This window comes from Coffea eugenioides, chromosome 11 (genome assembly GCF_003713205.1).
Source record: "Coffea eugenioides isolate CCC68of chromosome 11, Ceug_1.0, whole genome shotgun sequence".
Taxonomy (NCBI): Eukaryota; Viridiplantae; Streptophyta; class Magnoliopsida; order Gentianales; family Rubiaceae; genus Coffea; species Coffea eugenioides.
This window is the reverse complement of record NC_040045.1, coordinates 45,708,274-45,726,845: the sequence shown is the minus strand read 5'-3', so window position 1 is coordinate 45,726,845 and position 18,572 is coordinate 45,708,274. Positions and strand designations below refer to the sequence as shown.

Here is an 18,572-nt window from a genome sequence, read left to right as displayed (position 1 = left end):
TCCACTGGAAAAAAAAAATATATAAATATATTGTTGATCATGATCAATGTCTAATCGAAAGAGTGATTAATTAAAATTTTCGCCCAATGATTAATCATCTGTGGATGTGGATTAAAACGTGAAGCATCAATTCTTTGCTAAAGATGATCGTGAGTTTCGTACCAAGATATTATGCTTCCTTAATTACCGCACTAGGCCAATGTGATTCACTGGTTGGTTATTGTTTGGAGCAAGGTAAGCTACAGCTGCCTTTTCAATTGATCATCATAATGGTCGCGGTACAGAAGAAGGGGATAATCATTTAGGAGGATTTCCTAATCGACATTAGTGTTGATGCCAAAGTGGTGGCGATTGCATTTGTCAATGTCATGCCAATAATTGAGCTCATGATTGAGCTGAGTTGCATGATTGGCATCACAATGCCAGCGGCTGATACTTGTTAAACCTGGGCCTTTTCAGTTGAACTTGATTTCTCAGCGGCAAGGACGTGGAGGTGGGGCCCTAAACAATAATGTAACACTGAACAAGTGGCTTCTCCACAAAAAAATCTTAGAGCCAAGAAAATTTTACCTTCCTCGTAAAAAAAAAAAAAAGAATGAACGAACGAACGAACGAACGAACAAGAGGGAGGGAGGAAGGGAGAAGACAGGCAATTAGTCTAGAAGAGGCAATTAGACAGGCAATTTTCCCTTCCTTTGTGTTGTGAGTTGCCGTGATAATATGCATCAAGTGATTGACAGTGTCCGGAAATTGGGGATATGATTCTCCTCTCATATTGCCACAGATGGAGACCAGTTGGGATGCGGACAACAATGAGGAATTTTAGGGAATTACGTTTGTGTGATCAAATTATATTGATCAGGGAAAACGCTTTGGATGCCATTACCGCAACTCTTTGCTTGCGTGCAACAAAAATAGCCCCCGATAGTATACAGATAGATACCCCCAACCCTCCGCTCCGCTCCGCTCCTTTAAAAGTAAATTGAATTTCGTCCCGGCCTTTGACGTCCTTAGTATGGAAATACTCTATTCAATGTGCTTCCGTTTCATGATGGGAAGGGATTGGAATACTTAATTATAAGCATTTTTTTTTCCTTCCTCTTCCTGTTTTTGGTGGCTGCAAAGTTTAAACTAAGTCTATTAATATCTTACGGCAATTGTTTTGGTGCAATGCACAGTTGGATCGGAGGAGGCATGCATATATAGATATGTGGTGTGCCCTCACAAGTAATTGATCGATGTTACTCAAAAGGAGCGGAAAAACGCCGCTATCAGGATGATCTTCCACTTTAATGTTCCGGAAACAAGTATCGAGAGTTGCTAATCTAATGGAACCGCAAAATGTGGGAAACCAACGTGGACATCCATCCGATCAGCTAGCCGATCATTACCTTCTTCTCCATGGGCAACTGAAAGCATTAGTACTGGAAGAAAATTGAAAATTAAAACAAGGGATCGTGAAAATCCCAAGTTCGAACAATTTTGCCCGCCCTAGCACCACGACTATCCAGCTTAATTACACGTTGTTTGCATGGAAAAATTAACTTGTTTTAATCGTAAGTGGCGACATCAATCGCTCGCTTGATCATTTTTTCAGCTTAATTACGTTGTTTACATGAAAAAATCAACCTGTTTTAACTGTAAGTGACGATCGATATCAATCACTGCTCGATCATTTTTCTCCAAATTTATCTTTTGCTGCTGCTACTTTTTGATGCACGCAGCAGGAAATGTAAAAAGTAGTAATGGAGCAACCATATATACTTACTAGTAGTAGTAATTTTTATGCGTTAATTAAGCATGGGCATGCGTACAACTGATGAAGATGATAAGTCTCTGCAATCTGCATTTGGGGAGGTGAGCGTCGTGATTGATGATCCTTACAGCCCCACAAATCATAAATCACGACAGCAGAAGAAAAAGGTGTGGTCTGGTCGCTACACCTCCAACCTGAATGAACCGTACGAGGTATTCCAAGTGTGTCTTAGAAAGCCTAATGATTATCGACATTAATTAATTAATTGGTACTTTGTAGTAGTAAAAACTTTCTTTGGCATTGTCAGCAACGGTGGCATATTATTGCTTTATTCGGGTGACCCGTTATATTAAACCCTACTATTCAGGTAGATGCATTAAACCCTTTCATAGAGTTTAGGTTGTTTATAGATATAGGCCCTGATGTTGATTTTGTGCCACCGACTAAAGTCCCTAATCTTCTGTTAGTCAGAGGACATTCCGACTGACAAAGATGCCATACCCCCTGCAACTCACTCATTTCTTATTACCTATTTTTTGTTATTTTTTATTTCCTTCTAGCACCGCAAAGCACCAGCGACGGACCGGAAAAGTCCCACGAGCAGTAAAATAAAATTTTTTTAAAAAAATTCCATAATTAAGATATAAGAAAAATAATGTTTACAAATGAACATTTTACAATGATTTAAGATAGCTCAAGTGATTTTTCGAACAAATGGGTTCTATGGTGTAGTGGTTAGCACTCTGGACTTTGAATCCAGCGACCTGGGTTCGACTCCCGGTAGGACCTTTTCGTTCCCAATTTCCTTCCTATACAATTTACCCATTTTTTGTTTTTTTGGTGCCATTCGATCCCTTTGAAGAAACCCAAAAAAAAAATGAGGGGAGTCTGTTTCCCAGATACATTTGCTATGTTGTAACCTTTCCCCTTTTATTTTATGCAAGTCTTTCCTACCAAAAAAAAAAAAAGAAGAAACCCAAAAAGATGTCTTGCTTTTGTTTTGTTAATCATTTATGATAACTAACTATATCTAGAGTAGTTGACCATCACATGTCTTTTTGAGGTGGGAGATTAAGAATTTAAACCTTGATTCATATGGATACAATCCATATGTGGTTTCTCTCTTGGGTCACCCCTAGTATAGGTTGGAGTAGGAGAATAAGTAAGTATAGATAGTGACAATAGACAAAAAAATAAATAAATATTTATGAACTAAACAAACCTACTTTTTTGTTTTTTTGTTTTTTTTTCGTTTAGCGTACTTTACCCTACCAAGTTGGTGTAAATTCGTAAGGACCTAAAAAGCACGCTTAGTATAAGTTGATTATTCATCCAGTTTCAATGGAGAATGAGTAAGTATAAATGATAACAATAGACATATATATATATATATATATATATATTTACGAACTAAACAAGCCTACTCTTTTTTTGTTTTTGTTTTTTTTGTTTAGCCTACTTTACTCTGACAAGTTGGTGTAAATTCGTAAGGACCGGAAAACCACGTTTAGTATGAGTTGATTATTCTTCCAGTTTCAATCTTTTTATATTTTCACAGAGCTAAACTTGGGGCAATTGAATATTGTACACGTAATTGTTAGGCTTAATAAGTTGAACACAAAAGGTTAATTGACATTGAATTTTGTTCCAACTTCGTTGATGCGCAAAAGTTAAACGATCTAATTAGAAATGGCGACAAAGCAGATTTGGGACGGGCATGCCTAAGGCTATAAATAAGCCAAGTTGAGTCAAGGCTCGACTTAGTTTTATCAAACTCGAATTCTCAAACTCGACGAATTATCAATTTAAAGCTCTAGTTCTATTCAAATTTGAGTAAATTGGCAACTTGTCGAACTCGAATTTAAAAAAATAAAAATAATTATTTTTATTTTTAAAAAATAACTAAAATAATACTTTTCGTAACAAATAATAAAACATTACAAAAATATATATAATTTTATTATTAAAATAAAAAATAATATATATATTTGAGCCGACTCCCGAATTGACGAGTTTAATATTTTTGAGTTCGAGTTTAGGTTTGAACTCAATGTTGCCTGAGTTCGAATTGAACTTTGACTCGACTTACTTGCGAGGGGTTCGATTCGTTTGCAGTTCTAGGCATGCCCCATTATATCTCTCCCTCCACTCCTAACTTGCGCCGCACCTTGAGGCACCTTTTTTTTTTACCACCTTTATCTTTTTTATTTTTCTCTTAGCACCTTCATTATTAGAAAAGACAAATATTATCATCACCACTACTACTAATATCATTATTAGGAAAATTTAATATTAACACTACTAATAATAATTTAATTCAACATAACATGAAAAAATAGATATATTAATAATAATATTTATATTTAATTAATTAATAAGAGAGATGCCCCCGCACCATTTACGAGTGGGTGGAGGAAATTCCTATCCCGTCCCATCCTGCTTCCTCCCAGGCACCCACCCCAATTGTCATTGCTGCATCTAATATTGAACTAAAGTTAGAGAAATTATTGAGGGAAAAAAAAAGAACACAAATTGAGTTACTACCATGTCAAACTCCATAAACTTGACATGGTAACATATGGTAAAATATTAAGTTGTACTTACCGTTACCAAAATTTTGGTGTATATTATTATCATCGATTTTGGTAGAAAAGTGGAGTTGACTGGTGTGGTGTTGCAAAAGAATTCCTGAATTTATCCGCCAAACTTCCACTCCTACTCCTACCCCTCGCTTTTTCTTTTATCTGCATTTTTTTTTCATAACAACCGTGCACTAGTCTGATCAGCAGAACAAGGAGAAGGGGAAGAAATGGAGGAAGACAAGAAAGAAAATGAAAAGTACAAGTTCCTCAAAATTATCCCAACATCCCCTCATTCTTCCGGAGTCTTTAATTTATGCCTCAATCGTCCCTCTCACCTTAACGCTCTCTCACCTCACTTCTTCACCGAATTCCCCCACGCCCTTTCATCCCTCGATCAGAACCCCGACGTCTCCGTCATCATCCTTTCCGGCGCTGGCCGTCACTTCTGCTCCGGAATCGACCTCCAAGCCTTCAATTCCATCTCCTCCGGCCTCCCTTCCGCCGATCGTGGCCGGATCGGCGAAAAGCTCAGGCGAGATATCAAGTTCATGCAAGACGCCATCACCGCCATCGAGCTTTGCCGGAAGCCTGTTATTGCGGCTGTTCATGGTGCCTGTGTAGGTGGGGGGATTGATATCATTACAGCCTGTGACCTAAGGTTTTGCTCGGCCGATGCTTTTTTTGCGGTGAAAGAAGTGGACTTGGCCATCACGGCGGATCTTGGGACCCTTCAGAGGCTTCCGGCTATTGTTGGATTCGGAAATGCTATGGAATTGGCGTTGACTGGTCGGCGGTTTTCAAGTTCGGAGGCCAAGGAAATGGGTTTGGTTTCCAAGGTTTTTGCATCCAAGGAAGCTATGGAGGAGGGAGTCAGAGCTGTAGCTGAGGGTAAGTTCCGTATTCTCGCTTTGCCACTTAGTACTAGTTTCGGATTACTAGGATTCCCTTCCTAATTTTATTTGCCGAGTCCACAGATGGTGTGCTGGAGTGATTTAATTTATATGTTAGTCAACCAACAGAAGAAGCACGCTTTTAGTGTCTCTCTTACCATATGCACAATGCTCATGTTACAAGTGTTCTGAGTGATGGCTGGAAACCAGTTTTAGAGAGAGTAGATGCTAACTACAATATGGTTTTTCAATTTTGGCCAGTATTAGAGAATAAAGTTTCTGGGTTGGAGTTACCTATGATGAAATGTTGATGGTGCAAAGCAAATACTTCCCCCCCTTAAAGTCAGTAGTGTTTTTTTTCCCCCACTTTTCTTCATGCTGCCTGAAAAGGTACTTGATTTTTTTCATTTTTGTTCAAAACGAAATTCAGTATCCACTTGCCCTGAGTTTGTTCACTGCACTTTATAATCGCCTAATAACTTCTAAGAAGGTTTGGTATGCAAGTCAAGTCCTAAGCAAGTGAAATCACTCAATGCTTTGAAATTTAGTTCGATTCCTTGTGCTTGTCAAATTGTTTGGGGGAGAGGGGGAAGGAAGAAAGAGGTGAGGGTCCGGAATGGAAACAGTTACTGAACCTTCCTCTTGGATGAGGAACAAAGACTCTTAACGAGAATATCCAATTCCCAGAAATTAGTTTCTCTTCAAAGTGAATCTACTAGCTGATGTGCTTACCATATGAACTATGAAAGAGGACGCTAGGATCAAGCTTTCTCAATGATAACACACTGCTTCTTCTGGCAGGAATAGCTGCAAAATCTCCTCTTGCTGTGACAGGGACAAAGGCAGTGTTGCTGAGAGGTCGGGATCTTACTTTGCATCAAGCTCTGGATTACGTGGCGACCTGGAATTCTTCTGTTCTGCTATCTGATGATCCGAAAGAGGCAATTTCTGCACAAAGCCAGAAAAGGAAACCTTTATTTGCAAAGCTCTAGAGTTGAATGGATGGTCCATAAGGTTACTGCTAAAGTCCTGTATTTAATTTATGCAATGACATGATGTAATTCGGCAGCAAAACTATGGCTTCTTCCTCAGTGTCTTCATAAGAAGGCTTTGTAAGAATTTAAGGAAGCAGATGCAAGGAGCTGACACTTGTTTGGCCTTGAAATTTCCTATCTGGAGGTAATTGAAGCTGTTCATTTCGGTTGCAAATTTCCAGTTTCTTATTCTATTCAGTTTTCCCTTTTCTTTTTCCTGTTTTATCAAACTTCGCAACTCTTATCCTCAGTTCACCCTCGTGGGAGAATTGTTTACCAAGCGAGTACTTACCTTACCCTTGTTGAAATACACTAGGAAATATGTACGAGATGATTAGCAGTTACTAATATATCCTAACTTTGTCTTGATAGAAATCTTGATATTTTGTTGCATTCAAAAGTAAAATTTATATCAGAATATGTTACATCTGATTCGTTTGTATTCAAAAGTGTGAGTCACAAGGAGGAGTAAAAGGCCAAGTCAAATGATGAAACCGAGTTTGTGAATTTTCAGTTTTGCGCATCAAGCTTTATCTTTTTTTGTCAAACTGCAAGAAACTTGACTCTTGACTTTACAAACCTTAATCCACAGTACACCTCAAAAGCCATGGTAACTAGTGAGGGTACTGAGGAGACTTATAAACCCAACACCCAAACCCCCCCCAATCGATGTGGGATAGAAACCCCACAGGGTGCCCCGCTGCTAAGACCTAAAGTGGAGGATCATTCAAGAAATCTTGAAGTACGTACTATCTTGTGCGGATCTTGATGTGTTTCAGTTCAAAACATTCTTCTTGTGGATTCATTTGTAAAATGCATCAAGGCATTGATTAGTTTCTTTCACTGTTCTGCATGCATTGTCTTCCTCTATGTGTTGGACTAAAAAAGTAGACGACGAGGATAAGTAAAATTCTTCTTGTGGGTGAATACGATGGCTGGCAGGTCGTTTACCGTTGCCTTAGCTTCCTCATCTAAGAGCAGGTTAAACAATGGATGTTACGTCTTGAATGTGTCGGTGTGTATATGTTGAAAGGCATCAGACACTGATCCTTTAGGCTTCTAATCGTCGTAGTCCAGGGGGTAATTTGCTGAGAGAAAGGGATGTAGAATTTGGTCTGGATGAGTTTATTCTTGTGGTCCTTGTGGGTGGTCAATTGAGGTAATGATTCTGCACTCTGTTTGAACTTTTACTTCCTCGTATCGTAAGATAAGTCCCGAGTGTATCCTAATTCAGATCGGTTGGAGAACACAAGTGTTTGAGTGGGGATTTGAAGTAGATAATCACCTATGCATGCTTGAAGAAGATTTCGCAGAAGTCAAGAATTCATTTCCAAAGCTTAGTAAGAAAATTTTGATGCCAATGCTTGTAAAGAATACGACCTTCTTTACGTTCTTAAAACACTATTGTCCTCAATCAATGGCAGTAGGTGCTCCCCAGATATGCTAAACATAGACCTATCACGTCTTCTCAAAGTTTTTCGTTCTGCTGCATATTAACTGGGAAACTTTCAAAGTGCCCGTCCTGTGGGAATCCTTACCTTTAGTTTATACAGTGCCCCTGTCCTTGGCCGCCTGGTTACGCAATGATGCATCATCGTTTTCTTTCAGTATTCTTAGTTGCACAACTGAGCGCTTCCAGATGAATCACTGCTCCATGGGGGGAAAAAGATATCGTAGAGTAGAGGCTGTCTGAATATGGACCGGACCACCACCCCATGGGTGAAACTGGCGGAGATTACAGCACGGGTCACACTTCGAAATTGGTTAGGATGTAGAAAAACAGCGAAGGAGGAGATGCAATCCTGCCTCCCTTCGCTGCCTTGCCGTTCTAAGTAACTAAACCATTTCTCTTTGGGCATTGAGCCTTGAGGGAGGCTGAACTAGCCAGGCCGCGGCCAAGTTTTATAGTAGTAAAAATTTTAATTTTCCTTCTACATAAAATTAAAAATTGGGAAAATTCCAAAAACCTCCTTTGAGGTTTGTGACAATTTCATTCAGTACCTCTGAACTTTAAAAAAGATATTACTTGCCTCCCTTATTTTTTACTTTTCATAACATTGCCAACTCATTTCAAAATATATTATTAAAAAACTCATTTGCGGATAGAGAATATATTTTCATTCCAACATTGCCCTTTTCTTGTGAACCATTTTGTTTACATCACAAATCTAGTTAATTTCTTAATTTTTTAAAACTTGACTGATGTGATTTTTTAATTAGGAATTACAAAATGTTAACAAGGTTGAAAGACCTATTAATAATTTTCGTATCATTAGTCTACACAAGAAATATAATAAAAAATTGAAATTCTAAATAATTTGGAAAAGTCATAAAAGTTGCTGAGAATTTCACAATGAAGATAATAGCATTTTGCACCATAAAACCACCTCAAATAAGTTCATAAGTTTATGTTTAAGAATTTTATCTTATTCAAGTTATCAAGTCATTGATCTGGATAAATAATTAGAAAATTTAAAAAATTTTGTACACAATTCATAAATCCTTAATTTCATCCATAAACACTTTTAAATTAAAAAAAAAAATTTGGTCTTTGAGAAAACCTCAAACGGGTTCGGGAACATAAACATTTTGTCTTTTTTATGATTTACAAGCCATCAATCTTGATAAGGAATTTTAAAATTTTGAAAAACTCCTCAAATTGGCCAAAACACAATTTACAATAAAGGAATGATCTTTTTTTACTTGAAAACAATTTCAATATATTATTCAAATTAAAGTTTTTGTACATTAAAATATCTATGGTTATATTGTATCCATCAAAATTACACATTTATACAGTTTGTTTTTATTTTTAACCCTTTTATCATGTGCTTTTTATTTTGAAATAAAGTAGGATGATAAAAGGGCGCTTTTGGAATGAAAAAATCTCCTCTATCCAAAAATGAGTTTTTAGATAATATGTTTTGAAGTGGGATTAATAATGTTACAATATGTTAAAAATAAGAGAGGCAAGTGATTATTTTTCAAAATAGGAGTGCTAAGTGAAATTATCAAAGACCGCAAAGGAGGTTTATGAAATTATCCCTTAAAAATGGTGAGTTAAAATTTTTTTAAAACATTCATTATAAATTTCAATTGTCACCCCCATAAAAACTTAAAAATATTTTAACTTATATATTTAAATTTGGATAACTTTTTCATAAACTGTTAGTGAATTTTTTTTTTTTTTGGCACCAACAAGTATAAATCATGCTATTATGAATTTATGCTTCAAATCATGCATATATAGCATACATTTAAGGCTGCTAGTGAAAAAAAAAAATCATTACTATCAGTGCATAAAAAATTAACAGTTTAAATTTAGATCTATTAAAGGTCAACCCTCCACATCTTTTGGTTCTTTCTATGGGCTCATGGGCTATTTCTGTAGAGATGATGCAGCATAAATTCATGGGCTATTGTTGAGCCGAGTGATAATTTATTCATGGGCTATTGTTTTGAAGTGGGTTTTGAAATAGTGTTTGGATTCAGATTATTTCAAAAAAAATAATTTACTTCACAAATTTCAATCACTTTTTTATCTTCTCAATCACCATTTTATTTTTCATACATCACATCACAAAAAAATACTACAGTAATTATCTCAAATAAATTATCCAAATAAACTCCTATCAAATTGCTTAAAAGAAGTTGATGCAGCATAAATTGAACCCCTACTTGCGTGAGTATTCGACAAGGCTTTGGATTTCGATCCAACCTTAGTTCTCTCATCCCACGGCCCCATGTGCGCCCTATTCTGGTCTCTCGGGGTTTCGGTTCGAATATTTGGGGTCATTTTCGCCAGCCCATTAGAGGATTTTCAGCCATCTCAAGGTCCAGGTTCTAATAGCTTCCCGTCAAAGCATTCTCCAACAGTTATTGAACACCAAACCAAATACTTCTTTTACAAATTGTGCTGCAAAACAACAAAATTGAGCACTTCCTGCAGAAAAAGTATTATAGTAAAGCATGTGTTTTATAGTAATAGTCTCTCCGAATAATCCCAAACAAGGGCTCAGCATATATTAAGAGTTCTTTCTTATTTAAGGATAAAGCGTTTAATAGTAGATGACCTTTTTGGAATTTAGCACCTTTGCTGATTGTAAAGATGACATATCGAACCTGCAAGCCAGCATTGAAGTTTCCTACACTTGTTTCGAAGCGTTTAAATAGAGAAAGCATAAGCTTTGGACTTTTACCATCTCTACTTCTAAAGGTACAAGAAAAAAAGTTGTGAAAGCAAGAGAGAAATTAAAGGAGCCCAGACAGACATAAGCATGGCTTGCTAAAAATGTACTAGTAAAAAACTTCCCCTTTGCCCAAAGAGGCCTCATCTTTGTTGTTATCCATTCGGCTTGGCGTTGATGCCCTTTTCCATCAGGTTTCTTGAAACTGTGGCTTTCACACACTAATAAAAAGTACTACAACACACCCCCCCCCCCCCCCCCCCACCCATGCTCCTCACCCACAAAAACAGTCCTTTGTGTTATCTCTATTATATCATCCCTCTTCCCACTCAACCAGCCAACAAGTAGACTAGTACGTTTCTTTGTACGAATATTACATTACGTCGCAATTTGATGTGTACAAGCATATACTTTTTGACTCAGTAAACATGCATGCAGTTAGATGAACAAACCACTCCAACGTTTCCACGTCTCTGTCCGAATGAATTAAATCCAGAAATACATATTCACCCTAGCTCGTCTAATTCTTGCCGTATCCTGAAGAGCTAATCAAAGGTTGGTAATGGTTAATTGGCATTATTATTAGATTTCACGATGCCAATAGTATTATGGACTAGCTAATTAGTAATTATTACCATTCTTGGTACACATTCTTAAAAATCGTAGTAATAAATAGCCATAACCATTGGACTACAGTTCAACTGTCACCACGGAGTAGGGTACAATCAAATCGAACCGAATTTGAATAGTGCACCACTCCAATTAGATTCGAGTTAAAAACACTCGAATCGAGTCTAATCGATTTTTTCTTTTATCCTCCCACCATTCCCTACAATTTTTCCACCTCCAACTGCTAAGACATAGGTTTCGAATCTTGAACCTGACTGCAAAGAAAAGTCTAACACCCCTCCTCCAACCATTGGGGCGACCCTAGTGGTTAAGCCTAATTGAATTTAAAAAATATATAAATTTATATTTTATATAATTTTAAACAAGGAACAATATAGACATTTCATACTAAAAAATTAAAAAAAAACATATGTATGTGAAGTTTGATTAAGTTCACTTGAGTTTAATGAACATTTGAACTTCACATATTAAACTTGAGCTCGACTCATTAAGCAGCTCAAGCTACTCAAATTCAGTCAATACGAGTTTGATCTCCAACTTTGGTTGAACAACCTCATGAACTATTCGATTGATTTCAACTCATTTGCACCCTGTCAAGAAGGGACATTGGGTGTAAGTGGATGATTCGATAACCTTTGCCTGCATTTCCTAGTGCAGGATTTTTTGGCAACTTCTACCAGCGGGTGCAGTTGTACTTGTCTAGTTGGAAATGGTTTCGTTCTTCTGGATTCTCATGGGTCCGTCCCTTCCTCCACACTGCAGGAATAATTGTAAATTGTTAACGTTTAATAATAATTATTATATATATATATAAAAAAAAAAACTAATGCACAGCCACACTTAGCTCAACATTGTCAAAAGTTTTTAGTTGGTCTCCACGTCAGACGTTCGTGGTCGCCGGTCTAATTCAATGTTATGAATAATTTTGACTATTGTATGCAAGCAAGCATTGTAGGCTGAGAAAGCAGCCCCTCAAAAGGAGCAGGACTAGCCGACTTAGCCGTCGCCCTTCGTCATTTTGCCTAATTTGATAACGTTTTGGGATTATAGTAGTGCTTGTGAGAGACAATAATAATAATCTTTAGCTTTAAAATGAAGAAAAGCAGCTTTAACATTTATTCCCCGAATCGAGACCTGTATTTTTTAAAAGCCCGCTCCTGTCGTGTCGTCAATGGGGACTGTCTTGGTCAACTCCGAAATTCATTATTAATTTGTCACTCTTGTTGAAGTTGAATTTCTTCTATTGTATACTATAATTAATAATTTCTATGCCTCTTCTAGAAAATTTCCTTTAAATAAATGGTTTACTTCTACTTGTTCGTCAATTAGAAAATCAGCTTTGTCTGCCTATACTATCTCAAGATTTGATATATGCATGTAACGTCGTGAATGTAAATTGCACTTTGGTATTTTCGAAGGCTGCTTTTTTTTTTTTTTGGCATTCATCCCTAGCTAAGCTAAGAAGAAGTCAATAGCAGGGTAAATCCTCCGGTCTAAGGGTCCCGTTTGCTTCAATGTAGAATTTTTTTTTCCCAAAGAAAATATTTCCAACGAATGTGTCTTTGTCCTAGAAAGAATAGCTATTTTCCCTTTCATTTTCTGATGTTTGACACGCTTTCCGGAATGTATTCACTGAAAACCCCAAGAAGAAAATTCCCTCGATAATTTCTTCATTTCATTTGTGCCCATTACCACCACTGCACCGCTCTACCACATCGCCGCCATTTCTCCCATAATTAACACCCAAAAGTCAAAATCAAACTTCAGAATGGGTACTTCATCATATCTCTTAAACCAATAATGATATGTAATTAAAGATTGGTAAATCATTGGAAGAAAAAAATGCAATTTTAGTCCCCAATATTTGGTCTATGTATCAGATTAATCCCTAATATTTCGGTGCAAACAAATATGGTCTTCAAAATTTCTGAATTTAGGACAATTTATGAAAAATTATAATAACAAACGGTCAAAATCAAATTGGTGTTAGTCAAAAGTTTTGAATTTATATTTCTAATCCCTAATATCTGAAGTTTCAATCAATCAATATAGTCCTCCAGGTTTAAGTAGTTACAATTAGCGTTTTTAAGATGAAATAATATGTGAGTTGAATTGAATATGTGAAAATATATTTTTAATTTTTATAAACTTTCATGAAAATACTTTATAATGACACAACATCACCATAGCATAAATATCACTTCTCTGTTAAATAAGTTACAATTGAATGGCAATATATTGATAATACATAAAATAAAAATTAGTGGAAGAAAAGAAGAATTCTAGTTTTGAAATATAAGTTTGTTATAGTTGCTACTACACAAATTCTTGCATGTGTTGTGCGTGTAAGCTTCAAATTCTTACTTAATTAGTCGTTATAATTATAAAAAATAGTGAAAGTGAATACTAGCATGAAGTACCTTTAGGATTTCTCTTGAAAAAGCTTTCTTTTATTTTTTGCTATATTTCCTACCACTTAAAATCCAACGTTCCAGTACTATGGTTTTCAAATATTTATTATAATACTTGTATACCTTGATTTTACAACTTAGTTAGTTCTATTTTGTATAATACTATAGTTTATATTTAGTATATTTTACAACTTAGTTAGTTGTTTACCTTGATAATTTACAAATGGTTCATATTTTGTATACTTAAAAATGAATTTAATTAGCTGTTTAATTATCACTAAAAACAAAAACAAAAGATGAAACTCAATATCGATTATGTATTAATAGTGCAAAACAATCATACATACATACATATATATATATATACACACTCACACACACACACATACACATATACATAGATATACATACACACACACATATATATATATATATATTATACCAAATTTGAGACTAACTATGCAAAAGAGAATGGGCATATGAAATACTAGTGACATGAATTCATGAAACAAATACCAAAAAAGAATAACAAGAAGTTTAACTAGAATATTACCCATTTAATACAATTTAATTCAAAATTGCATCTCAATTCATCCTAAAACCTTTAATGTCACTATTTAAAACGTAGGGGACTATAATGATTCAAATTCAAAATGTTGAGGATTAAAATCATAAAGTCAAGTTGCCAACTAATAGCAATTTGATGTTGACTGCTAATCATTTTAATTTCCTTTAGTTGTCCAAAATAGGCCAAAAAATTAGAAATTTTAAGTAATAGAAGAAATAGTAGTACTTTAATATTGATGCTTATGAATTATTCTTCTCAAAATCTTCCTCCATTCTCATCTCCTTCACCTATTCCAAGTTCCTCTTCCCCCCAAAAAACTTCTCAAGGCAAAGACTTACTATAGATTTGGATAATCTGTAGTTTCGAAGATACATTTATCCGATGGTGTAAGAGAGAAAGGAGAATACAAAAGAAGATGAGAAAGAGTGGGAGGTGATTGGCGTTTGGGTTTGTCACCGGCACGAGAGGAACGCTGTTAGAGGTGGGGTTGCTGCAGCGGCAACGACAGGTGATTTGTTATAGATGCGATGTTTTATGTCTAGGCGCGGATAAGAATGATGAGTTGTAGGAAATTAACTTCAATGGATGTGTCTTGTAAATCATTTTCCCCCTACTGCTGTAAAACATTTTTCAAGAGAAAATATTATAAAGGAATATTTAATGCTGAACACATCTTCCAACATATTTTGTTGCCAAACACCAGGAATATTTAATGCTGAAAACATCTTCTGGAAAATATATTTGCATTCCAAACAAACAGACACTAAGTTGCAACAATTAACGCTATTATTTATACCTTTGCAGTGAGGGGAAGACAGAATCAGCATCCGAGGATTGAATCATTTTTCTGTGAGATAGAGAAATAAAAGTTCAACTACCTCTAAACCATATTCAACTAGTAATTTAGTCGCACTCTTTGAATGTCTGTTCTAAACTATTGTAAGGGGTGACATGACTACGATATATGGTTTTCTTCTTTTTTTTTTTATTTTTTATAAAGGAATCTGCAGTCGCTACCGAGAGTGCATATTGGATAAATTTCATCCCATACAATAACCCACCAATCACACGGAGGGGTAAAATGCACCAGAAAAGTCCTATGCGACGAACAGATGTTCCAAGAGAGATTTGAATTTGAATTGGCAAGAAGACATGACACTAACTCTACCATCTCGATCAACTCAAGAGACTGCAATATATGGTATTTAATTGATCAATATTGAGAAAATGGACTGTAGACAATTTTTATTTGTACAATACTCAGATGCCTCAGCACGAGGTCAGCTAGGAACTGAGACAGAGAACAGGAAGAAGTTCCCTTTAAAAGCAAAAAAAAATTATAAAAAACATATGAATGTAGCCCAGTTGAAAGTCGAAACACATGTAATGAGGCCCTGAGGAGAAAAGAGCGGATACATTAATGATGATTGATATAAAAGAGCCAATTTCCACTTGCACGTATCAGTTTGAATTTAACGTTCGGTTTGGACACTTTTTTCACTTACAAGAATTGCCGGAAATAGCTGCTTGGTGCCTTTGCTTAAATAAATTGATTCTACTCTACGCTGTCTAAAGCACAAGTAAAATTAAGAGAGGATGTCTGCTGACGCTTATAATTCGAACTAAGCTGAGAACACATGAAACTTTAATACCTACATTTGTAACGTAAATGCTGCTTCGTCATTTGTTTTTTCTTTTTTCTTTTTTTTTTTGGGGTGGGGGTGGGGGGGATTGGGGGTTGGTTGGAGTTCTATGGAGTTCACCTTCTCTGCGTGTAAAATACATGTAAGAGAGTGACATGATGCATTGGTGACTCATAAGCTGGATTGAGGTTTTGGAAATGGAAAAATATAACTGTAAATGTGATTGAGTGGGAAGGGCCGAACGAGGATTCTAAAGCAAGCCGCATAAGACATGAGAGAGAGGCAGAGAGATGAACAGTCAGTTGAGGGACGATGAATTGATGAAGAGGATTGAGGATTTAGGATCGAGTTTAAAGACATGATCCTCTGGTGAACCACCACGTACTATTGTCCACAGTTTATGGAAAAATTGTTCAAAATGTTCCTTATATTTTGTAAAATGATTTTTTTCGCCCCTCTTTTTAAAAGTGTAATTTTACATTCTTTACAAATTTACATTGGTCAAATTTCGTCTCTATCTAAGTTTCCGACTAGTTTTTTTAACGGAATTCATCATGTGCCTTGCATGTGATTATTTTTTAGGGGCAAAATTGTTAAATCAAAATTTACATAATCCGATTTATAATCCCTCACATTTTACAAAATGAATTTTTTTTATCTCTCATTAACCATATGTACAAATAATTTTTTTAATTCATATATATATATCTATTTGATTTTATCCGAATAGTACGAATAGCATGTAATATATCTCTATTTGATTTCACAGAAACAGACTAATTGTAATTGTATACATGCTATTCAATAAATATATACATGGGTTTAAATCTAAGAATTTTTGTTTTAAACTCATATATATATTTTTGATTTCACTGTGTGAATCTATTCAATATTTGTAATCTTTTTTCTTTTGATAATAATTTATTTATTAAAATGTGTAATAAGATTATCTAATTAATCGGTTCTAATTCGAATTCTATGGTCATACTAACAAATTGCAGTTTAAATTTAAAATTTTTGTTCGTCACCTTTAAGATAAACAGTAGAATTTCTTACGTTGTGATTATTTTAAAATTTGAAAATATCAAACACTTATTTCTTTTTATCATACTTTTCTTTTTTTTTTATTTTTTCTATCCAAATTTAATTCGATTTAAACACTTGATAATGTTTAAGATTTATAAGTGAAAAACTAACAATTATTTTAAACTCATGTGTATATCTATTTAATTACACTTGAGCAGTACGTTCAGGCGAAATCAAATAGAGATATATTACATGCTATTCGTATTGTTCAGATAAAATCAAATAGATATATACATAAGTTTTAAAAATAAGTTATTCGTACATATGATTAATAAGGGATGAAAAAATTTATTTTGTGAAATGTGAAAGATGAAACAATTCATTTTGTAAAATGTGAAAGACAAAAAAATTCATTTTATAAAATGTGAGGGACTATAGATTGGATTATGTAAATTTTAATTTAATAATTTTGTCTTTAAAAAATGATCACGTGCAAGATACGTTATAGATTTCGATAAAAAATTGGTCGGAAACCTAGATAGGAATCGAATTTGACCAATGTGAATATGTAAGTGACATAAAAATACACTTTTAAAAGTGAGGGATGAAAAAAATTATTTTATAAAATGGGAAAAACGTTTTAAACAGTTTTTTCACAGCCTACGGTAGTACTACTGCTATTTTACCCCAAAAACCAAAAGAAAGAAGAAGAAACACAATAATGATTGTAGCCTTTGACGTTTCTGTATTTGTCCTTGCTTATTTTTTTACTTATAAACCCCTCCTATCCTATTCCACTCCTTCACGCAAACTCCTTTGACTCGCAACCTCTAATAAATAGCACCACTACTCTACTAGTTTAAAACAAAACAAACAAAAAAAAGGTAGAAGAAGAAGAAGAGAGAAAGCGAAAGTGAAATCACAGCCGCAATTCAGCTCGCCAAAAGACAACTCTCCTTTTCATACTTGTGTTGCTCACCCCAGGCCCAAGTTGGGGTGAAAGCAAAGCATTTGCTTGCTGGAATGCCCTTTAATTCTCCATTACTTACGTTACCCTTTATTCCTTAGTAGCAGTAGTGGTAGTATTTATTTATTCTCTATTAAAATCTTCTTCCATCTTTCTTAGGTTCACCAAAACTTTCGTGGCTGTCATGGAGGAGTTTTTCCCTCCTCCATACGGAATCGGGATTTCTGTAGTCCCACATATATTATTGTCAAATGGGTTGAAGCTCCAGTTTAACTACCAATAAGCAGAGTATCTGTCGACTCAGCCATACCTCCCACGTAACTTCGGATTTTACTAGCTATTCGATCTCGCGTATTTCCCTGCAACGAAGGAATCTCTGATGATTGGTCCTATAATTAATTTCCCCGTCACATAATAAATAGCACAACAGAAACGGGGAGACAAGCAAATATAAGGAAATCTTTGAAATGGGATAGGAATTGAAGAAGTTAGCCTATTTGTCCCTTGCTCTTGAATCCAACGTGGGTGCCCGTCGTTTTGGAAGCATGTAGGACCCCAGAACTTTATTCCCCCCGCCCCAACCGGGCCCAAAAATTAATTAATTAAATTTTTTTTTAATAAAAAAATTCCTATCCATACAAAATGTTTCAAATTATCTACTATCTTGCGCTTAATATATCTGGCAATCGCTAGTGTACATTCTCCAGCCAGCGCATGCAAATGCATTTTGTGGAATCCAAGCCCAAAGTCCAAAGGAAGGATCCATTCCTCCCCTCGTTTACCCTTCCACCCTTAATTGTGCTTGGCAGTTAATTAGTACTACAAACCCGGAATGGCATCTTTTAATTAATTGGTTCTACCAAAGCTCTTCATTTGTG

General features: G+C 35.4%; 1 protein-coding gene and 1 non-coding gene across 2 annotated transcripts; both read left to right on the top strand.

Annotated features, from left to right (window-relative positions):
* Positions 1-2,473: 2,473 nt before the first annotated feature.
* Positions 2,474-2,545, top strand: TRNAQ-UUG. The gene has a single exon. It is a non-coding gene; the product is annotated as a tRNA-Gln (tRNA).
* Positions 2,546-4,443: 1,898 nt separating this feature from the next.
* LOC113753063 (delta(3,5)-Delta(2,4)-dienoyl-CoA isomerase, peroxisomal-like) lies at positions 4,444-6,637 on the top strand. The gene is made up of 2 exons (XM_027297142.1): positions 4,444-5,226; positions 6,030-6,637. Exons 1-2 carry the CDS (start codon positions 4,566-4,568, stop codon positions 6,218-6,220), a joined length of 852 nt encoding a protein of 283 aa, XP_027152943.1. The 5' UTR covers positions 4,444-4,565; the 3' UTR covers positions 6,221-6,637.
* Positions 6,638-18,572: the final 11,935 nt, after the last annotated feature.

Excerpts from the sequence above, each read along its gene's own strand:
- LOC113753063 (XM_027297142.1), top strand. The coding sequence starts at position 4,566 with ATGGAGGAAGACAAGAAAGAAAATGAAAAGTACAAGTTCCTCAAAATT. Across the intron at positions 5,227-6,029 it reads AGTCAGAGCTGTAGCTGAGG|GAATAGCTGCAAAATCTCCT; the intron begins GTAAGTTCCGTA and ends TTCTTCTGGCAG.